This window comes from Dermacentor variabilis, chromosome 10, assembly GCF_050947875.1.
Source record: "Dermacentor variabilis isolate Ectoservices chromosome 10, ASM5094787v1, whole genome shotgun sequence".
Classification (NCBI taxonomy): domain Eukaryota; kingdom Metazoa; phylum Arthropoda; class Arachnida; order Ixodida; family Ixodidae; genus Dermacentor; species Dermacentor variabilis.
In genome coordinates this window covers 34,571,265-34,595,595 of record NC_134577.1, presented here as the reverse complement: position 1 = coordinate 34,595,595, position 24,331 = coordinate 34,571,265, and the positions used below count along the sequence as shown (strand labels likewise).

The 24,331-nt window shown below is 50.7% G+C and overlaps 1 protein-coding gene and 1 pseudogene across 1 annotated transcript; one reads left to right on the top strand and one right to left on the bottom strand.

Moving 5' to 3' along the window:
* Nucleotides 1–490: 490 nt before the first annotated feature.
* LOC142559199 (putative ATP-dependent RNA helicase DDX5 pseudogene) lies at nt 491–2,083 on the bottom strand (annotated as a pseudogene).
* Nucleotides 2,084–5,785: 3,702 nt separating this feature from the next.
* On the top strand, nt 5,786–11,460 carry LOC142559483 (uncharacterized). The gene is made up of 4 exons (XM_075671077.1): nt 5,786–5,902; nt 6,992–7,193; nt 8,687–8,917; nt 10,231–11,460. Exons 2-4 carry the CDS (start codon nt 7,086–7,088, stop codon nt 10,855–10,857), a joined length of 966 nt encoding a protein of 321 aa, XP_075527192.1. The 5' UTR covers nt 5,786–5,902; nt 6,992–7,085; the 3' UTR covers nt 10,858–11,460.
* The last annotated feature ends 12,871 nt before the right edge of the window (nt 11,461–24,331 follow it).

The following is a 24,331-nucleotide window of genomic DNA, read 5'->3' as shown; positions in this document are numbered from 1 at the left end:
AACCATAGAAGTTTACAAACCGCTTCATTGAACCTCTGAAAACCAACGAGCAGCTGCGTACTTAGACGCAAAGCTATTAGTACGGCAACAATCACGGGGTGAAAGAAGAGAAATTAGCAATACCCTAGCGGGAACCAATTTCGCACACCAATAGCGCCAATGAAATTAGTCAATTAGTTTATTGCGAAATTCTATCTTTGGACATAATTTGGCGCTTCCCATGTATGAATTTCGCCCATCCGATAAGTGAACCCGCCAGAAATAGGTTGGTCGATTGGTGAGGCTGCCACAAAACAAGGCAAGCCAAAAATTTAATGCCTACATAAGACGCCGCAATTCCTTTTTTCGGTAATCCTCTGGCTTCAGGCATCTATAGACCATGACCGGCATCTGGGGACTCCTTGTAGCAGGCTATTCGCACTGTTGCCAATCAGTCACGACTGCCAAAGCACGGGGTAGCGAAGGGGGTCTCAGCGCGGGCGACTCCCTGTCAGTTCAAGTGCTTTGCCCTCTTCGCGATGACGTAGAGTTCGGGGTCAACCTTCCGCTTTGCTCCTCGCAAAATGCCGATCATCTCCTTGGCGCAACGCCTGGCTCCCGGCTCCAGAAACGTGTACGCCGTGCACGACTCGCCCGTCAAGTGCGATGCGTGGCTGATCCGGCGTGCGTACGCCTCGGCGCTACTCGGGTAGTCGTAGTTGAACACGTAGCGTACGCGGTCTGAGGGCAGCTCCCGCCCGGCCACATCGGTCGCCACCAGCACGGGTGTCTCGCCTCGGCTGAAGGCGGCAAACGCCCAATCACGGGCGCGCTCCGTCGTTCCTCCGTGAATGCCGACGACGGGCCAGCCTCGGAGCCGCAGCTTGGACACCAGGTCGTCTACCCGCTTCTTAGTTTCGGCAAACACGATGACCTTTCTGACTGCCATATCCTCATGCCGGCTCAAGATGTCCTCTAAGAGCGCCACCAACCTCGCCTCTTTCTCTGACTCGGCACAAATGCAGACCAGCTGCTCGACGCCCCGGTCCGGCGATGTCCGGCACTCACCGACGTTGACCTCGACGTAGTCCTTGAGAAGGGCGTCGACTAGCCGATACAGATCCTTGGGTTTCCTAGACATCCACATCAGCGTCTGCCGATCGGGCCTTATGTGTTTGGCTATGGCGAGGATCTGCTGCTCGAACCCCATGTCAACCATGCAATCCACGCCGTCCAACACGAAGTACGTACACCGCGCTAGGTCCAGCTTGCCCTCCTTCAGGAAAGTGTGTATACGGCCGGGCGTCGCTACGCAGATTTCGAAACCGCGACCGAGATCCCTCAGTTGTTGATCCTTCGACCCACCGGAGACCACGCACGTGGTGCGAACGCCGGTGTGCTTCTCGAATTTACCCACAGTCCGCTCAATCTTGCGGGCTTCCTCGGGCGTTGGTGCCAGCACCAAGGCCATGAAACCCTGCTTGGGCTGCAGGGACGACTGGTGGATGACGTGGACTATGGCTGGAAGGAGGTAGGCCATGGTCTTACCCTCAGCTCCTGCTCCGAGAACCGACAGCAGATCCCTTCCCTTGAGCGCCACGGGCCAGCAATGGGCCTGGACGGGGGTAGGCGACGAGGTGTCGTATTCAGTCGCTTCGAGGGCCTCGACCACGCATGCAGGGAAGTTGGCTTCGAACACTCGGAGCACAGGCTTGTGGGTGCCTCGCCCTCGTACGGTGATGCAGTGTTCTTTACAATACTGATTCGCGTGCTCGTCGGTACGGAGACAAGACCTGAAGTGCTCCTGGTAGAAGTTCTTCTGGAAGGGCTCCAATTCGGTTTCTCTCCAATTCGGAGGACCCGTTCGAGCGACGTTGTCGATGGAGGTGACGGCGCCTCTTCCTCTGGCAATCACCCAAGACGCTTCGCCGTTGTCTCCTTTCGGCATGTAATACTTGTACACAAAAGCATGATCAATTCCGAAATCGAATAGACCGGCATTATTGGGGACGGGAATGGGCGGCAGCGGTTCGTTCGGGCCATTGGGAAGGTTCTGCTGCTGGCCTACGTCTAGCCCGACCTCAAGAAAGAGCAGGTTTGCCATATCCGCGACCTTTCAATCTTGGTGCTGCAGCGATGCAATTGTTCTGCCCGATAACTCGCACTGGCCCAAGATTTCGCCCTCTTCAACTGACCCCGCTCCAGCCCGTCTTCCTCTTCTTCGCTTCTCTGTACGAGACAGTTCATCACTTCCCACTCATCCTGTGCACAGAAAGTTCCAGAGTTACCTTGAGTGAATGTCACCTTGGTTTAACTTCAACGCCTTCAAATCGACTGTCATTTGGTGCACGGCATTTGGTGGATAGCCAAGGGTATAATGCAGCAGCTCTATGCTTAAGCTAAATGAGTCTGGAATGCGATAATGATGATAATGACAATTATGGTAAAGATAATGACGAATATTGCAGACAATGGCAGGTATCCACAGAGGGATACCGGCCAAGATGCAATGACAAAAAAGAAAGAATACGGTAGAACAAGAAATAAAAAGTCGCAGTTTCGCCCTGAAGGCTAAGCATCGATTGCGATAGCAAATGAGTGGACAGCTACACGAAGTAAGGATAGTGGTTTTATCTGCCGTACAATCTTCCAAACTTAGGCACACTAACTAAATTAACAAGCATGGTGGCACGCGCGTACATGCAAACATGAACACATCTGACTCGATGACCGCGGAAACTCGCCGTCAAAATGCAAACGCGGCCGGAGCAGCCAGCGAAGTGACATTCGTTTTGTCTATCGCTTCAAGGAAAAGTGAGAGCCGAGAACACACAGCACGCACAAAGCTACGAGCCGCCAACGCACCTAAGACTCTGCCCCCAATGCAGGTCGTTCTCGAGATACGGGCGGGCGACCGCGCGCAACCGCCACATGCGCAGTTGCAGCCGGAGTAGATCACGCCTCCCCCCTCTTTTTCTCTCCCCCACGGTGCCTCGGAACGTTGAGTGCCTGGTGCACGACGGTAGACGGCGCGCTTTCATCGCGCTCCCTAAAGCCCCTTAAACTATAGAGACTAGAAAGGTTCTCTACTTAAACTTCGTATAGTAGTGACACTCTCCTCCTCCGCCTTCCCTCCTCCTCGTTTGTCCTCTCTTTTACGTTCCCTTCTCGACCGTGGCACCGCATTCAGTTCTCGAGCGTAGCAACGGCGCCAACCTGCGCTCCTCGCCACTCCGTAGACGCCTCACGAGCAAAAATGGCGCTGATGCACGATGCGAGGGCCCGCGTGATGCTATTAGGCCAATAGCGACGCCAGGTCGGCCAGAGCGCGCGAGGAGGCGGCATTCTTCAAAGCGTGGCACTACTTCACAAAATTTAAGGGGTTTTACGATCGACGGCTCCCCTCGCACGCCTTCACTCGCACATACAGCGTAGGACGCGCGGCGACGGTGTTATGGCGCTTGTACTTTATGCGGAACGTCACGGCGAAGGCGACGCCGCCGGCGAAAAATCCGCTCGGAGTGTTTATATTGCCACTGCAATAAAGAAAGAAAAGCCGCGGCGTGGGCTGTGCAGATGGTAGTAATGGTAGTGGTAATGGGGGGGGGGCAATAGTAATGGTAACAATGGGAACAGTAACACTAGATCATATTATTTATTTAAGAATACATTGTTATTTACCTAAAAATAGAAGCATAAGAAGAAGAACGCGTTGTTAGCAGAAAGTCTACCGTAGGGAAAGGCTGAAGGAATTCAAAGCTGCAAAAAGAAAGTAACGAAAAGAGAAAAGGAAGAAACGCAGGCTTATTTGACGAAAGAAATAAACTCGGAAATATAAGAATTAGAAAAACGGGAAAGTAAGCTGATGTTAAGTTAGTGCTGCATTCTTTGTGTTGCGAGTGAAATTTGACATCCCAAGACAAGCTCTCCTGTGGCTGAAGGTGAGTGCCGCGGCCCCGAGAGAAAGCAAACGTTGGCAGTCAAGGAAAGTGCAAGGTGGAGAAATGGAGCTCCGATAAATCTACCTTCAGTCGACAAAAAAAAAGGGGGGGGGTGGCAAATGTGTCAGATTAATCATAAAGATTACACAGAGGGGAGTGCGTCCACCCAGCGTTGGGCAAATACAAGATGGTACGGTTCTTTTAATTCTGTCCCCATTACTTCGGGTGCGTGCGAAATACGCAAGAAAGAAGGACTGCAGTGTGCCAATCACTGGGACTCTCGACGGGGAGCCAATTCGTGAAGTGGAGACACTCAGAATATTGGGGATGTGGATACAGCAAAACGCTGGAACATCCCACACCCTTCAATAACTAAAGGGGTCACAGGAAACGCGGCCAGAATGATACGGAGAGTGGCAAGAAGCAAAGACGGCCTAACTGAGGGAGAGAGCATCAGCCTGGTTCACGCATTCGTAGTTAGCCGCATCACATACGCCATTCCGTATCAGGCCTTGACAAACCAAGATATCACACAGGCAAACACAATATTAAGAAAAGCCTTCAAAGCCGCCCCTTGGAACTGTCTCCCCGAATGCGCTAGCACAGAGAGATTCGAGGGACTGGGTCTGCACAAAACTTTTGACGAATATACGCAGTCGCGACGTTATATGCTCAGAAAGAACGACTTCGTTCTTCAACTCAGGGCAGGGAAGTATTGGCGAGGTTAGGCTTTCCCCAGAGACCGCAGTATTGCGGAGAGGAAACGGCACAGATAGACCGCAACGTTCGATCGCACATCGCGGTGATCCCAATTCCCAAAAACATGCACCCCAAGTACCATCCCGGACGACGCAGAGCAAGGGCAAAAGACTCTTCACAAACGTTTTGGCATGGGACCGAAAGTGTACCCGGACGCCAGTCGAACCAGCTCAGACACCTTCACCATAGTCTGTACATGTAAGAACAACATAACAACGGCATCCTTCAAAACCACCTCGGCATGCGTGGCAGAGGCTGCAGCCATCGCCTTGGCTATTCAGGACGCCGAGCGCCAAACCAATTCAGCTGTCATATTATCCTACTCACAAACGGCTTGCCGCCTATTTCTACATGGAACGGCACCCCAATCAATACTCAAAATTTTAGGCAACCAACTAGAAGGGCACCACACTATCATATGGTGTCCGGCACACGAGGGACCGGCAGGAAACGCGAGGGCAGGCCGTGTAATTTGCTCAAGGATTGAACGTCCGAGCAATGGCATGGCCTAGCGACGACCTTCCACCAAATTCTCGTGACATCCTCCTACAGCAAAGGCAGGAGCGGAGACGTTTGGACATACTCACTCCGATATGAACAGCCAACAGGAGAGGGACTGGCGTCGTATTCAGACGAATACATACCCCAACCTGCGCCACCTACACAGAATACACCCCACGAGGTTCACTGACGACTGCCGTGGTGCACAGACACACCCACACTAAAACACATCACATGGGAGTGCCCCAGGAGGCTTCCGCACATAGACAGCCCCATATTACACCAACATCCACTAATGAGGAATTTAACCTCAACCTTAACCCTTAACCTCAACCCCCTTTTTTTACCTTAACTATTATTAGTATCCTTAAGTTGGTTTCATTTCTTGCTTATGCAAGGCTGACTACGCTATTGCACGTTATATTGTTTTATTTATCAATGGTTCATTTCAGATTTTTATTTGTAATTCTTGTTATAATGCGACCCGGTTCTTGGCGCTAGCTCCCAAAGTGGATTTGTGCGTTATTGTTGTTGCCTCAAAACATGGCTCGTACCCACTGGGGTATTGCCGATGGGATCCTCATTTTCATCATCGCGTACCTGGCTCGTGATGCGCTCGAGCTCGCGAGCTGTTCCATTCGTTCGATCGGTGCGTTCGCTCTGGGACACGTCGCCTCTTCGAGAAGCGTTCCTGATATTCTCAGCAGGCAGTCGTAGCCCACGTAAGTAAAAGCGCAGGCGAATTACGCAGATAGAGACAGCTCATTGAATAGCGTTAGAGGTCATCCCGGCCTGGAATTAGTCGCTTATACGCTACTCTGCAACGGAGGCACGGGTAAACGCGGCTTATAGGCAGGCAGAGGCAGGCCAACGTGACAGAGGAGTCACGTGACAGCATAGGCTGCGTGAACTGCGTCAGTTCAACAACTAGGGAATCTGCTGTTGGTTCACACTATATATTGTCTGACCTTGATTTCGGCCCGGGCGCCACCTCTGTGACTGTGAAACGAACCAGCGACCTTGTCATTTAGTAACCCAACGCCATAGTCACGTAGCCGCTGGGTGCTGAGAGATTTACAGCTCATCCAAAATAGTTAAGCAAAAAGTATGGCAGCTTACACGAACATGAGGTACTTAAATCATTGCGCAGTACGACTACATGAAGCCAAGAAACGGTATCGCCAAGAAAAACTGGCTCGGCTTCACTGTTTGTTGGCTTGGCGTGGTGGCAATTAACATACAAGTGATCCCCTCGGATTCGCTTATTCTTCTCGCTTATTATATAGGGCGCTTTTTCCTTCTCTCTTTATCGTTCACTGATCTTTTTAAGCACGCCTGCCATGTTCTACTCCTTGAGCTAGACTACTATTGGAGGCAGATATTTTTAGACAAAAATTCAACATGGGTTTGTCTAATAAGATGTTGCTAATTACTCTTAACTTACTTACGTTACGGCTTGTATTGGAAGCTATGAATTGTAGCCGGTGACTTGGAAAGTTATCTTCATATGCAACGAATTCTGAGCGTTACACTAGTTTTCGAGGTATGCGTTCCCAGAGTTTGCGAATAAATAGATTGGAGTTCCACTAACTTTTGAGACTCGATGCACAAAAACGCGTTTTGTTCAACAAAGTAAGTGGAAAAACAGTGAATGTTTACCTCAAGTTAGCGTTTCGAGATTCCTCCCAAGTGGGCAGGTCTTGCGGAATGTCACTGGCTTCAATTTGTGCATCGCAATAATATGTGCACTAAAATACTTATTTTAATTGTTGCTTAGTAAAATAGCTTGGATTTCAAATTTTTTTTTTCAGGCGCTGCTCTCGCTGACATCCCATCCCGCCCGGTGTGGTGGCTCAGGCAAAGGCCATTCCCAGAGATCCAGTCCACAGCGACGTGAGCCGACTTATGCGCGACATCGGACTAACTTCCCACCGGCTACAGCTTGCCGAGGACGCCCCCGTCAGCGTCCAGCGCCTCCTGTGCATGGCCATCGCCTTGAGGCCATATCCCGACGTGAGCGAGACGTGCAGACAGCAAGCACTTGCAATCACGGATATAACGAAATAATGTATATAACAAAGTAACTCTGGCTACCCCTTTAACTTCGTTATATTGAGGTTATACTGTATATCACTCCCGACGGAGTGTTCGACGTAATCGCATCCGTTAACAATGACGGAAACAACCTTTTCTCCCTCGCGCGGCGTGCACAGTACGCTCACACACTCACTGACTGAGCAAGTGTGCAAGTGCAGCGTGCAAGTGCGTAGTGTGCAAGTGTGCACAGTGGCTACCGCTTTTGCATGCACTCGCAGAAACAAAGACGAGCACCTAGAATTAGACGTGCTTCCATGGCTGAAACTTTCCGCCATGTGATTCTGGTGGCGCGCACCAGCCTTGGCTCACAATCCGCTCACGTCATTACGTCGCCTCCCCGTCTCGAAGCACGCGTCATTTGTAAGGCAAAACCTTTGAACGAGCTGGCGCACCGAGTACTACGCTTACATAGTTGCCAACTCTCCCCATTTGTCCCGGGGTGACTGTACGAGATTCCGACCAATCCTCCCCTATTGTACGCCCATGGCCATCAATCTCGTGAAAAATGGCCTCAAGCCCACTGCGAAAGAAAAGAAAAAAAAACTCGTCATGCAGCACAGCCGCATCGTAAGCGTCATTACGCGTTTAGTACCTACCCAATACTGATTTAATTGAACTTAATTCTGTGGTTTTACTTGCCAAAACCCCTATTTGATTATGAGGCACGCCGTAGTCGAGGACTCCAGATAGGTTTTGACCACCAGGGGATATTTAACGCGCCCCCAATGGGGCGCGACACGGAGGTTTTTTGCATCTCGGCCCCCATCTAAATGCGGCCGCCGCGGCCGGGATTTCATCCCGCGACCTCGTGCTCAGCAGCGCAACGCCATTGCCGCTAAGCCATCGCGGCGGGTAAGACTGCTTTAACTCCAAGCCATTTGCGCGTAGGCTGCGTAAGCCTAAGTCAGTTCGCTTGAAATCGACGCGTGCGTACGTTGACGAGAGCGAGTGAGGCGAAGGACAAATACGCGTTGCGCGATGGACAGCATTCTGAAGCCAGCTACGCCATCCTTTGACAATGTGATGCGGATAAGCACATTAGGAATGGGAAGGAACCACTGTCAAGGCGACATGTATGCACGTGTTCATTAATTATGCACCCGCAGACGCACCGTTTTCCGTCACAGTACGAGCGCCGAGGCATCTTATAATAACTGTACTGGCAGCCATTCGGAGCTGCTTCTGACGTTGCTGTGACCTAGAATTTTTTTTTTTTCTACTGGATCGGCTTTGGATAATATGTCCTCCGCAGGCGGGATGTCGTGGCTCCGACCAACTCGCAAGGGTTTCCACCAGTCCAACATGCAAACAATCGCCGCAAAGGCCTATACTCAGCGCACGCCCGTCCGTTTTCCGGTGCAAGCCCCGCAGTAACAGGGAGGACCTGTCCCTATTACACGCGCGAGCAGGTGCGGATGATCGTTCTGCACGAGGCGACGTGGAACACGGGTCCTGGGACCAGGTGCGAGACGTGCGAACTGGAGGCCATGGCCTTGGGCTACGAGGGAGTGTTCCCCATCCCCAGCGACTTTGCGGACACCGAGGCCCTGACCGACCACCTCCACTTTCATCATCCCGGAGAGCAGCATTGCGTCAGCTCGTCGCAGTACATCAAGACTCAGTTCGGCAAGGGCTATATGGTACGTTCGGCAGCGAGGCATCGTTTCTACTGTTTTTGTAACGGTGTGTGACTGAAAAGCTGGACTAGCTGGCCCTAATTGAGATGACGCATTGTGTTCTTGCGGACAGCAGAATGCATACTGTCTGCTGCAAATGTCTCACGCATCGTGAAAGTGAATTAATTGCGACATACTTTTCTTTCTTCCGCTCCTGCTTTTTTTTTTTCGAAGGTCGACACGCCAGCACCGAACATTAGAGTTGACGCTGGCATGGAAATTGCGCAACGGTGTGTGTAATGACGGAGAGCACAAGCCTCAGTTACCCTGATGTAAATACTCCGAATATGAAAAGGAATAGGTGCGTTGACTCGATATTCCCGTGAAATGTGCTGACGCTTACTTTTACAGGACGGAAGGAAGACAACACATCAACAATGTCTAGTCTTTCTTTCGTCCTTTCTAAGTAAGTTTCTACTTCTTTCCCGGTAAGTATGAGCCAATTTAGCACAGATGAAAACCAATGTTGGCGTCGCTCGTGCGCATAATCCACATCTGTGGATGGGTGGACCCAGACTCAGATGACATGCACGGCTATATAAACAGCTTGTCCCACATATCATGCACCAAGATATTAAAATATGCAAATGCCACGCAGCTGGACAGTACCAAGATAATGTTGTTTGCGTTCGCGTGGACATGCTCAGACTACCTTTTGCATTCCGTCTAATTACATAATTAGTCCTAATTATTCAGCTTCTCAAATATTATAGTTAGATGAAAAGGGTCAGTGAGAAAATTGCAGAGCAACATGAAAAACTGCCGATATAGCTTTCTGCTCCTCAATACGTGCTAACATAAAAGTGCTTATCTGAGGTTTAAAGAAGCCGACGAATACACGCATAGTACTCGAGCGGCCAGTCGCGCGGCAATTTTGCGTGTATTCGAGGGCTTCTTTCACGCCCGGAAAAACGCTTTTATGTAGCACGTACTGAGCAACAGAAACCTGTATCGGGAGTTTTTCATGTTTTCCTACAAGCTTCTCATTTACACTGATAATCGAATTATAATATATTCGTGAAGTTGACAAATTAAGTCTAACTATGTAATTAGGCGAATGCAAAAAGTAACCCCAGTATCTCCCAGGCAAGGCAAACATGACCTTGGTTCTGTCTAGCTGCATGGCATTTGCATGTTGTTGTTTCTTTAAATCTCGGTGCATGATGGTTGGGACACCCTGTATGCATATAGCAAGAGAATGTAGAGTATTTTGTCGGCAGTGCAAGTTATTTTTCTGATCAAACTATCTTTTTTTTTTTCCTTTCAAAAACACGCAGCTCCAGCTCAGCAAGGGCAGAAGCTACCAACACCTAGGTGCGCAGGACCCCATTCGCAAGCACTCGGCGTTCATGGACAAAGTGATGGACAAATCGAGGAGCATGCAGTTCCGACTCACCAGCGCCTCAGCGATGCCCTCGATTCCCACGCGTGACCTTTTCTACGAATTGGACGAGGCCAAGTCTAAACAGGACGTCGCCAAGATGGGCCTCATCATCGCCACGCTCGAGGACATTCTGCAGGGGTGGGTCGCTTCTTCAGGCCCCCTTTTTATATTTACCTTCGTGCAAATGCTGAAGCAGCTTAGCACTCGGGGGCGCCGGGTAAACTTATTCACTGAAGTCCAAGCTCAGGGAGTTCAGTTGATGGCTCACGAAGTTGGTACCCATCGTTTCATAATATCCAGCTTACATGTCCAGCTGTTTTTGGAAGTCTTTGTCGCCATCTGGGTAATCTGGACAATCTGGACAATCTGGGTAATCCGGATCTTCAGCGTTGCTGTCACTGTCACCTCAATCACAAGCATAAAAAACTGGATCATAATTATAGTTTTAATGGTTGTTCTTGAATGTCGTAAACGTAATCTTCGTCCGCGTTGGTCTCCTTGGCAGTTTCTCGGACCATAGGAACATTGTTGCATGCGATTTCTGAAGTCTTACCTTCGTCTTTCTTTTTGTCCTTCTCGGGTTCAAGTTTTCATCGGTGACCTCTTCTAAGCGGACTTCCTGCACCGCCCGTTGTTGCAGCAGCAACTGCAGGCGAGTTTGTTTGCTAGAAGGACGATGTTCATCTCTCAGTTTGGAATGGGGGTCGTCCGAATGAACCTTGGGGCCTTTCCCCTGACGCTTTGCTTCTTTAACTTGTTGGATCACCGCATCGATATCGCCAAGATCAAGGCTGCTGACGGTGGCGGCGAACAAAAATGTGCTATTCTCTCGTGCGCATCGACTCGCCCTCATTTTTTTTTGCCAGCACAACCGCGTCCGCGGGACTCTCCTCCGCTTTGCGTTTAAACCCTTGACGGTTGTCCTCATTGCCCCAGTTATCCTAGGACATTTCACGTGCAGTCGCACGGTGTCAAGCTAACACGATTTCACGACAGTCGTCGTTTATTTTACGTGCTTCACTTTAAATCAAATTATAAACCAAGTTGTTGAAATACCTGTGTTCACGCTTTCATTATTTTAGCTATAGGGCAAGTTTTACCGAGTAGGGGGGGGGGGGGGCGAGCAGAATCATTGAGTGCGAGACGCTCACATGCGCATTCTTTCTTGCAACCAAAATAAAGATTGATCCACTGACAGAGCTATTGATTACTTGAGCGAGCTGGTAAGTATGGTGTTTTTCATTGCTTTCAAGACACTGGTGTCGTTGGGTGAAGCTAAACACTTTGCACAAAACCATATAGTCGTTCCGGCGACATCTGTACATTTACAAGAGCAAGAACACAGCCAAAAGGGAAAAAATGGGCGCAATGCTTACTAAAAAGACAATGAAAGGGGCATGTTGACTATAAGCGGTTGCCAGACCCGCCAAGCGAGCAGCAAAGAAAATGCTAAACCGTATACATATTCACCTAACGAGCTACGAACAGCTCGATAATGGTATCCATATAATTACTTAGTAATTGCAAAATACTATGATAGTATACTTACAAATCGTTCGTATGCACTTGAAGTCGTGCACAATAACGTAATAAAGTCGAGATCGACTTTAACAGCAGCATATCTAAAACACGAATCTAAAAAAAATTCAATAATACGGATATACAGCTTTTGCAGAACCCTTGTACACAGCGTGTACGAGGGTTCAGCGTGTACAAATGGATTCCGTTTACAGAACCGCGATATCTGTTTGTGATGCAGAGCTATTAATTTATGAACGTTTGTGCGTCTACTTTTTTTCGAACCTGCGAATTTTTTAATATCTATTTCACAGAACATGGGCCGTAAATTGAAATTCCGCTTCCGACAGTGACTAGAATTTGACTTTCTCTCTCAAATGCTACAAATTTGATTAAAATCGGTCCAGGGGTTATCTCAGAAAAGCGTTTTTGCGTTCTAAATGTATTTGAATAGGCCGCGTAGGAGTTGGGCCTAAAGCTTCCTCTTAAGGGCTCGAATCGCAGCAGGCACATACGGAAAAGCTCTGAAGGCCTGCCAGTACTTATTAGGCATATCGGTGCTCATACTGTGACAAGTGATGGCGGGTGCACGCTGTATAACTAAGGATTATATACTGTGTCCCGTGACAATTGCCCATTCCCACGCTTGTTATGCTTCACCGCAGTACTTTCACGTATGCTTCACCGTTCAATATTTCTGTACAGAGGCGAAGCTGACTTTCAAGACCAGCTTTATGCAGCGCGCCGAGCTTTCCGAGCTTCGAAGGCAATCGCGAAGACCACGAAGGCGGAGTCGGTGCCATTGCTAACAGCGGCGAATTCCTTCAATGAAAAACACGGCACAGAACTGCAACAAGCTTAAGCGAACGTTGAACCAGCTAGGCCTAGCGTTGCCGCGGTGGTGGCTACGGCTGCCAGCGGATTTGCGTGCAAGAGCGCCGGTTCGAGGCAGCGAGGTAATCGAAATGGCGGCGGTGGTGGCTACAGTCAATGCCGTTTCGGACCTGCGGTCATGGCAAAATGTCCGGAAAATCTGACGGCGAAAGGTTCTTGCGTACAAAATTTCAGACGCTCTTATACACAGACTCTAAGGTTACGGGGTGGTGCCGCGAAGCTGTGCGAATTATCGGGCGTCCGGAAAGGCGGTCGTTGACTGTACACTGGCAACTCAACTCCTCCAGCCGAAGACACGCGTCAAAGACGATATGTTACGATTGCTCTCTGTTAGACGAGCCAGCACTACCGCGACTTTCATTCCCTTTAAACAAAATTACAGCTAATTTTCTCTGGTAGAAGCAAATTCCTCGAGTTTTCCCTCAGTATTTTCAGACTAGTCAAAATCCCTGAGAATTCCTGGTTTTCCCGGTTGGTAGACATCGGGCGCGGTATTGCACTATCTTCGGGATTGGCCCAGGTATGGGGAGTTTTGTGTCTACACACGGACACGATCCTAGTGAAACTAGCCCTTAACAGTTTCGCTGTAACAAGCCGACCCCTCTATCTCTGTATAACTCGCGGAGAAATCAAGGAAAAACAACAATTTGAATATAAGTCGACCCACATCTTTTTTTAGTAAAACGAAAAACTTTGAACATGACACACCTTTGTTTACTTTATAAGCTCGGCTACTAATCTCGCTAGTCGAAGCCACAAGCTGCAACTTCGTCAGAACTGCAAGATAATTCTTCCTCGTTGGATGCTTCCCAGGCACCCACGGCATCGCAAACGATGTCCTCGATGCCATCAAGTGCGTTGGGATACTCATTAAAGCCAGTACTGGCCTTCCGGCATTGGCGACGGAGAAGCTTTGTCAGCTTGGTACCTTTGTTAGCTGTGTTAACGAGTATAGGTCAAACTTTGGTCGCTAATACAGGTCGGCAGCTCACTTTGGGCAACATTTCCGGAAAAAAAAAAGATGTCGCCCTATATTCGAATAAATGCGGTAATTTACAAAACACATACTTCTAAATTCCTAACTGTCATGTTGGGCAACTTTTTACCGCCATGTGAGGAATGGACAGGGCTTACTATTATGCTCGTCAAGTCGCCTTTATGAGGTTTTCTACGAGGATGTTCTCAATGCAAACTCCCGCCGGCATTGCATGTGAAAAAAAATTGAGAACACTGATAAACAGCTAGAACTCCAATTACGCCGAACACGTACATTCTCAGTCAACTGCATGTACTGTCGAAATAACGCAGTAGCATTTTAGGAAAGCGTACCTTCGGCTGACAGTGTTGGAACTTAATTCGCCATGGGGAAAAAAATGGATATCGACTGTCTCCAACCATATTGTCACAGCTGCCGTTTTATGCTGGTAACCCCACAAAGTCGAGACTGCGGCATGACAAACGTTTATTGAGGTGAACTTGTGTACCATAGAACAATCGAGTGGTGATTTAGCGGTAAATGCGAGAAGAATGCATTAGTATTGTGCCGTAGTTCCCTGAGCCCTCGAATCCATATATCCACTTTGATTAAAATGTGAAGTAGGCTAGAAGACATAACCAATTTGAATCGGAGTTATTCGGTCGGAATAGCCACACTGCAAAGCGTTGCTCAGGAGTTCGTTCAACACAAGACCTGTCTCTTCGAGGAGCGAAGTTAGGGCACGGTGGTGCCGAGCAAGCCACCTTTAATTGCAATACATACATACATACATACATACATACATATATATATATATATATATATATATATATATATATATATATATATATATATATATATATATATATATATATATATATATATATTGTAGTGGGTAACATGCATGTGGCGCTGTGCGCCACATGCATGTTAGGGGGTTTATTGCAGCTCGTACGAGGGATCGCAAGTCGCTCTTGATCGCGAGTCCTAGCCGTTCGCATCAGCAGCCCGAGCTCGGGTCTCGCGCCGCAGCGGTGGCAGTTCGCACAGCGCCACATGCATGTTACCCACTACAATTGCCCCCACGGCGAAGAGGAGCCATCCTGGCGACCTAAGGGGATGACACGATAAGGGGGTCGTGGTACGGCTTCAGGCGACTGACGTGAACCGTCTCGCGGCCACGGCGGCGTTTGTCCGAAGATGGCGTCACCGGTTCGACCACATAATTCACCGGCGATGTACACGCGACGATCCGGTACGGACCCTGATATTTCGGAGCAAGCTTTGGGCTAAGGCCAGGGGATTGGAAGGGCAGCTGAAGCCAGACGTGAGAGTCCACGGCGAAGGACTGTGTGGGCTGCCCGTTGTCGCGTCGATCTTTGTGGATACCTTGGGTATCCGACGTAAACGAGCGAGCCAGTTGGCGGCACTCTTCAGCATGGCGAGCAACTTCGGAAAGAGGGGTGAATTCAGAGGCATCCGGATGATATGGTAGCACGGTGTCGAGGGTAGTGGATGGTTCACGTCCATAAAGAAGGAAAAATGGGGAGAAGCCTGTGGTAGCCTGAACGGCGGTGTTATGCGTACGTCACAAAAGGGAGGACATCGTCCCAATTGGAATGATCAGACGCAACATACATGGTGAGCATGTCACCCAGAGTGCGGTTGAACCGTTCCGTGAGACCGTTAGTCTGTGAGTGATACGCCGTAGAGGTGCGGTGAATAGTGCGGCAAGCGGCGAGTAGCTCATTAATAACTTCGGATAAGAAGACACGGCCTCGGTCGCTGAGCAGTTCTCGCGGTGCGCCATGCCGTAAGATGAAATGCCGTAACATGAATGCGGCGACGTCGCGAGCAGCAGCCGAAGCAAGTGCAGCAGTTTCGGCATATCTTGTGAGGTGGTCTACTGCAACAATTATCCAACGATTTCCTTTAGCAGTGGATGGAAGAGGCCCATAGAGGTCAATGCCAATCCGATCAAAAGGACGTGCAGGACACGGCAAAGGTTGCAGAGGGCCAGTCGTATGAGGAGATGTCTTGCGTCGCTGACAGGCTACACATGACCGAATGTATTTGCGGACATAAGAATACATGCCGCGCCAGTAGTAGCGCTGACGGAGCCGCTCGTAGGTTTTCAGGACGCCAGCATGAGCTTGTTGGGGGTCGGCGTGGAAATACGTGAATATGTCGGAGCGCAAATGGCGAGGGATGACTAGCAGCCATTTGCGACCATCCGGCTGATAGTTTCGGCGGTACAAGATGGCGTCCCGTAGCACGAAATGGGTGGCTTGGCGACGAAGGGCTCGAGGGCATGTAGCAGTCTCGCCACAGTGCAAAGCCAAAGTGCACGAATTTGGGTTAGAAATCAGTATTTCTGCAGCACCATGGTGAACCGTGAGGAGGGCGAAAGGCAACAATATAGGCTGGCGGCGAATGAAGACGGCAGCGGGTGTAAACATGACCGTCGCTTCGGCAAGCGATGCGCATGAAAGAGGGACAAATACAGCACTGTGAGGAGGAAGGTCAGTACCTGAAGCTACACAGATCCTGCTAAGATCGTGAACTTGAAAGTCGCGAGATGGCAAATCGCACAGAACGGAGAACTGAACCTCAGCACGTGCACAGTCGATGACGGCATGATGGCGCGACAGAAAATCGCAACCGAGAATGACATCGTGGGAGCAACAAGTTAACACAAAGAAATCAATGGAATACAAAATGTCTCGAATCAGCACTCTGGCAGTGCACATAGCGACTGGCTGTACTTGTTGCGCACTGGCTGTTCTAAGCAATGGAACCGAAGGCTTCATGGTCACTTTCCGCAATGCACGACAAAGCTTCTCACTAATCACGGACACAGCAGCACCTGTATCGACGAGCGCAAGGGATTTGATGCCATCAACGCACACTTCAATGACGTTAGCGGGGGAAAAACGAGGACTTTGATGTTCCGACGATGACGCAGTTCGTGCCTCAGGAACTGCGGAAATCAGTTTTCCGCCTCAGTAGTACTGGCACTGGGTCTACGACGCATGGGTGAGAGAGAGCGCCGACGAGGGGAAGGCGAGCGACGAGTGCCGTAGAGCTGTGACTGCGGTGCCGGTATGTCATCAGCAGCGTAGACTTCCGGTGGTGGTCGTGAAGGCATACGGAAAGGTCGGAAGTCGGAGCTGGGTCGTCGCGGGGTGCCCACGAAGGCCGGCAAGCGCCGGCGGCAGAAGCGCACTACATGACCCGGGGTACCGCAGGCATAGCATATTGGGCGGTTGTCAGCAGTGCGCCAAGGATTTGGACCCTGCTGCTGTGCACTGAAAAAGGGATCCGCCGGCTGGCGAGGCGAAGGCGGAGGAGAGAACACCGGCGGGCGAGGCGCTGAAGGCGGAGGAGAGAACCCCTGTAGACGAGGCGCCCGTGCAACGGCTTCAGCATACGTCAGAGGCGCGGCCACGGGAGCCGGCTGACACGGAGGTGGAAGAGCTTCGGTCACTTGCTCTTGAATTATCTGTCGGAGCGCTGGAGCCAAACATTGAGAAGGCTTCTCCGTGGTCGGCAAAATCGAGAGCTGTCGTGCGACCTCCTCGCGCACAAATTCTTTTATTTGCGTCAGCAAAGTTGTGTGGTTGTCGCCAATAATTAATGCTGCTAACGAATCTTCCGTAGGCGGTGGGCGCCGAGCTAAGATGCGTTGTTTCCGTAGCTCGTCAAAACTTTGGCACAAATTGATAACTTCGGCCACGGTACGCGGATCCTTCGCTAACAACATCTGAAAGGCGTCCTCATCAATGCCTTTCATAATGTGTTTGATCTTGTCCTGTTCTGACATTGACGGATTCACGCGCTTACACAGGTCAATGACATCTTCGATGTAACTTGTGAAAGTTTCACCGTGATGTTGCGCACAGCGGGGCGCCCGAACACTTCAGCGAAACTTGTTTTGAATGTGCTCCATGTTCCGAAATCGTGTTCGTGGTTTCGGAACCAGAGGTTCGCGACGCCGGTTAAGTAAAACAACACGTTGTGCAACTTGGTGACGTCGTCCCACTTGTTATGCTGGCTCACCCGTTCGTAAGATGACAACCAATCCTGCACGTCATGATCATCGGTGCCGCTAAAGATGGCAGGATCACGCTGGCGCAACACACCGGAAACGATGACCGCCGGAGGCTGTGGTGCATCTTCCTGGGTGGTTTCGTCAGGCATGGTCGTAGCAGTCGGTAGCGTCCGGCTTCGGAGTTCCAGTTTCCGAGGTCTACCCCGCACCTCCACCAAATGAAAGGGGGTTTATTGCAGCTCGTACGAGGGATCGCAAGTCGCTCTTGATCGCGAGTCCTAGCCGTTCGCATCAGCAGCCCGAGCTCGGGTCTCGCGCCGCAGCGGTGGCAGTTCGCACAGCGCCACATGCATGTTACCCACTACAATATATATATATATATATATATATATATATATATATATATATATATATATATATATATATATATATTGTTACGCATGAAGAAAACGAAGACCAGTGAACGTGCTTGCGGTCCCGAGTGGAAGAAGGAAGAAGAGAACGACGCTCAGTTGATAAACCAGCTGACCGCTCTTGCGCTCACCTTCGCGACCTAAAGTAAACGGTCCCCTTCATCCGTCAGGGTTATAAACGGTCTCCTTCGCGCGTAACAAAGTGGTGGAGGTGCGGGGTATCGCTCACAACAACGGAACCATCACTGCCGCAGCTTCGTCGAAGCCGTCGACTTGCCGGCCTCCCGCCATCAGCCGTGACCATCTTCGACATGCCAGAAGAAGGAGCCACTCCGAGGGCAGCGCCTAGCAGTCCGCTGCCATACTACCGAGTTCCACCCACCTTCGGAGGCAAAGCGGGGGAAGATGCCGACGAGTGGCTCGTCCACTACAAACGAGTGAGCAAATCCAACGGGTGGGATGCAACCGCTCAGCTCACCAACGTGGTGTTCTCCCTGACCGATACCGCCCTCGTGTGGTATGAGAACCACGAGGACGCGCTTACGACGTGGGACCATTTTGTTGACGAGTTAAAGGCGTGTTTTGGGGACTCAGTCGCCAAAAAACAGCGTGCGGAGCAGACACTGTCGCAACGGGCGCAGCTACCAGGTGAGACATGCACAACATACATCGAAGAAGTGTTAAAGCTGTGCAAGGTGGTCAATGCTCGCATGTCGGAAGAAGATAGAGTTGGGCATTTGCTGAAAGGAGTGGCTGAGGATGTGTACAATTTTCTAATTGGAAAGGAGAGCCTCAGTTCTGTGTCCGATGTCATACGGCACTGCAGAACTTTTGAAACGCTAAAGATGCGTCGGATTGCGCCAAAGTTTGGTCGGTTGGCAAACGTTACGACGGTTGCCAGTGTGGACACGAGTCCTTGCCTCGACCTTCCTTCGACCATTCGACAGATTGTCCGCGAGGAACTTTCCCGCCGCGAAGGGTTGTCGCATTCCACTGGTGACCACCATGGCGTGTACACGTCACGTGAGGCTATGACGGCGCCACATTCGGCCCCTTGGCAACCGATGGTTACCGCAGCGGCCGTGGAGTACAGCGCAGCCCCACAGTCGAGGATGACAACACGCCCGCCGACTCCGCGCTATGACCAACGCACTCAGCGCACGCCTTCTCGACGCCCGATGTATCGTCGTGACACTCGCCACGAACCAACCCACTACACGCGGGAAAATGATAATATCCGCTTCATCGACGAACGACCAAGGTTTAGACCTCTCCCGGTGTGTTATTCCTGTGGTGTCCCGGGTCATATATCGCGGTTTTGCAACCAGCGTATAACCACGTGGTATGGCCAGCCGTCAGAGCTTTTTCGGCCCTCCGAACGGCCACACGGTGCCCCGTGGCCAGCGCACGTATCGTCTGGCGACGAGTATTGGCCGAGCAGCTCCCGGAATCGCTCCCCAGCATCTGACAGAAGTTTGACACCCCCACCGCAACGTCGTGCTCCCCGTTCTCCCTCACCGCTGCGTCGCACCGCGTCCCCTTCGTCACCGGAAAACTAGCTAGCGCGGCCGATGGAGGTGAGGTCGCTGGAGACGTGCTACTGACAGAAATACCTCCTGTGTTGATGCTGAAAAACAAAGTGCGCGTGCTTGTGGATAATGTCCCTGTGATGGCTCTGGTGGACACAGGCGCAACAATTTCGGTCATGAGTGTCTCGTTTAAACACGTGTTAGGGCGAAAGGTTTTGTTTAAATGGGACGAAGATTCAAAGTTCTGTGGAGTGAGTGGTGAGCCGTTGCGACCTATTGGTGTGTGTAGTGCTGACGTATTTTTGGGAGGCCATGTTATTACGACAGAGTTCGTAATTATTCCTCGGTCGACCCATGATGTTATTCTCGGCATGGACTTCTTGCGGGAGTGTGGTGCTACTGTCGACTGCCGCACCGGAAAAGTATTCTTAAGTGGTAGGATTCCATCAGGACTCCTGGAGAACCCTGTAGATCGCGAAACTACACTGTGTGTTTGTGGTGATACGGTCATACCTGCATCATCTACCGTTTGCGTTCCCGTTGTCTGTTGCGGCGCCGATTCCGACTGCTTCGAAGCTACCGTAGAACCGATGCACTTTAACTGTATGAAGAAGAATGTTTTGGTTCCACATTGTGTGGTGTCGATCAAAGGCGGACGCACTGGCTTATGGACCGTAAACTGTTCTAAGGAGCCCGTTATACTATCTGACGGCATGAAATTAGCCTTCGCCAGGGAACACGCGTCCTTATCAGTGGCTCAACTTACAGATGTGCCGGAAGAACCTTACGGCCACAGTTCGGAAACGGCCCTTTTGTCGATGGTCAATAAATCGCTCAGCACGAGTGAACGCCGAACGTTAGTGGGTGTGCTTTCGAAGCACGTTTCGGTATTCGACTTTGCGCAGAAGGACAATATACCTGCAATCCCTGCGTCTCGAACGCGCCATACCATCAACACGGGTTCGGCAAATCCGATTAGACAAAAGCCATATCGTGTTTCACCATCAGAGCGCCAGATTATCAACGAACAAGTGCACGAAATGATGAAAAAGGGAGTCGTACAAGAGTCAGCAAGTCCGTGGGCAGCTCCAGTGATTCTTGTTAAAAAAAAAGATGGATCTTGGAGATTTTGCGTCGACTATCGCCGTTTGAATGCTGTAACAAAAAAGGACGTGTACCCACTCCCACGTATTGATGACGCAATAGACTGCCTTCATTCCGCCTCTTACTTTTCCTCAGTAGATTTACGATCCGGCTATTGGCAAATTCCGATGCATCCTGACGACAAGGAGAAGACTGCCTTTGTAACCCCTGACGGGCTCTTCGAATTTAATGTGATGCCATTTGGATTGTGCAACGCTCCGGCAACTTTCGAGAGATTTATGGACACTGTATTGCGTGGCTTGAAGTGGAACATCTGCATGTGCTATCTCGACGACGTCGTCATCTTTGGCCGCACCTTCAGCGAACACAACTCGCGTCTGGATATTGTCCTGAACTGCATCAGAAACGCTGGTCTAGTTTTAAACTCTAAGAAATGCCACTTCGGAGACCGCCAAACCCTTGTGCTTGGGCACCTCGTCGACAAGGATGGCATCCGCCCTGATCCCCAGAAAACAGCAGCCGTTGAAGCGTTCAGTGCACCGCGCTGTGTCAAGGAGCTCCGTAGTTTTCTGGGGCTTTGTTCCTATTTCCGCCGATTTATTCCTAAATTCGCCGACGTTGCGTATCCGCTGACATGCCTGCTACGAAAGGACACCCCCTTTGAGTGGACTCCGGAGTGCGACTCTTCTTTTCGTCAGTTGAAGTTCCTGCTGACGTCACGACCGGTTCTTCAACACTTCAGTCCTTCAGCTCCGACAGAACTCCATACGGATGCCAGTGGCATAGGTATTGGTGCCGTCCTAGTTCAACGCTGCGGTGACCGCGAACACGTGATCGCATATGCAAGCCGCTCATTAAGTAGGCCCGAGCAGAATTACACTGTGACGGAACAAGAATGCCTCGCGGTAATATTTGCGGTTCAGCGGTTTCGTTCTTACCTGTATGGACGCCCCTTTACAGTGGTCACCGACCACCACTCGTTGTGTTGGCTTGTGAATCTTCGTGACCCTTGTGGCCGCCTTGCGCGCTGGGCGCTCCGACTGCAAGAATACAGCTTCACCGTCTCTTATAAGAGTGGTCGACGACACGCTGATGCGGACTGTCTCTCGCGTATGCCACTTAGTACTACGGACTGTGACGCCGACGACTTCGATCACCTCGTGGCTTCTGTGTCGCCGCGTTTTCCAGACTTCGACTGCTTCAAAACCGAACAGCGAAAAGACGATAAATTAACACCGCTCTTCACCGCTACGACCGCCTCGACGACAGCAAACCATTTCTGTGTACGTGATGGACTCCTCTATAAGAAGAACTTTTCCAGCACTGGCGCACGTTTTCTCCTAGTGGTGCCGGAGAGCCTTCGCACAGCGATTCTGCGTGCTATGCACGACGACCCTACGTCTGGCCATCTGGGTTCGGCGAGGACGCTTTACCGGATTCAGGAACGCTTTTATTGGCCTGGAATGCGACAATCTGTTGAGACGTATGTGGCCAGCTGCATGCAGTGCCAGCGCCACAAACGGCCATCTACTGCTCCGGCAGGTCTTCTGCAGCCGATCCCGCCTCCAAGCACGCCTTTCCAACAAGTGGGCATTGACTTCGTAGGCCCATTTCCCAAATCAGCCAAGGGAAACCGCTGGATAGTTGTTTCCGTCGACTACCTCACACGCTACTGCGAGACGGCGGCCGTGCCCTCCGCAACTGCCACTGACGTTTCAACATTCCTGCTGCAATATGTGATCCTGCGACATGGTCCGCCCCGCGTGATCATCAGCGACCGTGGACGACAATTCACAGCGGACGTCGTAGAGGAGCTGCTTCGTTTGTGTGATTCCCACTTGCGTCACTCGACACCATACCATCCACAGACGAATGGGCTTACGGAGCGTACCAACCGAACAATTGTAAACATGCTATCTATGTACGTTTCATCCGACCACAAGAACTGGGATGACGTACTGCCTTTTATCACGTACGCATTCAACACCGCCAAGCACGAGACCACCGGCTATAGCCCTTTCTTCCTGCTGTACGCACGGCCACCCCGGTACACAATCGACACTGTTTTCCCCTTCTGCAGTCACGAAAATTCCACTGTCGCCGAGACTCTCTGCCTCGCCGAAGAAGCTCGTCGTATTGCTCGTTTGCGCACTTTGGCATCGCAGGACAGATCAAAAGTACGCTACGACATTCGCCACCGTCCGGTAACCTATCGCCCTGGTGATTTAGTCTGGCTGTGGACTCCAGTACGGAAACGCGGGTTATGCCAAAAGCTTTTGGCCACCTACGATGGACCGTTTGTGATTATTAGCAGACTCACGGAAGTCACGTATAACATAGCTCGCCTCACGGCGAGTGGTAGAAGAGCTGCCAAGACACAAGTGGTCCATGTCGCCCGCTTGAAATTGTTCACGTCAAGACACATGGATTGACTCGCCCGGCGCGCTTCGTCTGCGACGAGAGGAATGTTACGCATGAAGAAAACGAAGACCAGTGAACGTGCTTGCGGTCCCGAGTGGAAGAAGGAAGAAGAGAACGACGCTCAGTTGATAAACCAGCTGACCGCTCTTGCGCTCACCTTCGCGACCTAAAGTAAACGGTCCCCTTCATCCGTCAGGGTTATAAACGGTCTCCTTCGCGCGTAACAATATATATATACTTCACCGACTTCACCGGGATCCCACATTTCACACAAACAATTTTTTCTCGCTACTCTCCTGTCGAGAATGCTACGTCACGCTGATGACGTGCAATGTCGTTTCTGGCCTGGAGCTACCAGGCGCGCAGCGTCAACAATAAGGCGCATAAGACGGATGACGACTATCGTACGTTGTGGGACCAGTGAAGCCCCACATAGTACAAAATTTTTTAGAGTTTCAACGCTGACAAATTAAAAGCAACTAGCGCAGTCGCCGCAACATGTGCGTGCACGGGCGGTAGTCGCTGAACAAAAACATCGCTTATGTGTGGTCAGTATTTGAAGGCTGCCAACGAACATGCGCATAACTATCCCGAGGTGCCGGCCTGTCTGACATGATGGGCCCATCGAAAGTACAAAGCTGGTATCGCGGTAGGTTGAGGGCGAATGCAAGCGCGATAACAATATTTTCACTCGAGGTCACGTGCTCGAAGGTCACAGGCTCACAGCTGCAAAACACTGAAGCACGCCGCAATGTTGACTTCGTGCAGTCGGCTAAAGCTAGAGTCTGTAAGATTGTCCAAAATGTGGCAGTGCTTAAACTGCCAAGAAGAAGCCAGCAGTGACCTAAAATAGAACATACAAGCAAATTTTTTGCAAAAGGAAAAGAGAGCGAAAATATACTGCACACTCTGTTGACAAATGTGTCAACGCTTCGACCAGAGCAGTTAAATAACCCCTGGGGGTCCAAATTAATCCGGAGTCTCCCGCTATGGCATGCCTCGTGATCAAATCATGGTTTTGGCACGTAAAACCTCCTCGCCCTTCCCCCTTTTTTGACCAGGACATTTAGCTAGGGTGGTCAACTTTA

Coding starts and splice junctions, on each gene's coding strand:
- LOC142559483 (XM_075671077.1), top strand. CDS start 7,086: ATGCGCGACATCGGACTAACTTCCCACCGGCTACAGCTTGCCGAGGAC. Junction 7,194..8,686: donor CCTTGAGGCCATATCCCGAC/GTGAGCGAGACG, acceptor ACGCGCGAGCAG/GTGCGGATGATCGTTCTGCA. Junction 8,918..10,230: donor AGTTCGGCAAGGGCTATATG/GTACGTTCGGCA, acceptor AAAAACACGCAG/CTCCAGCTCAGCAAGGGCAG.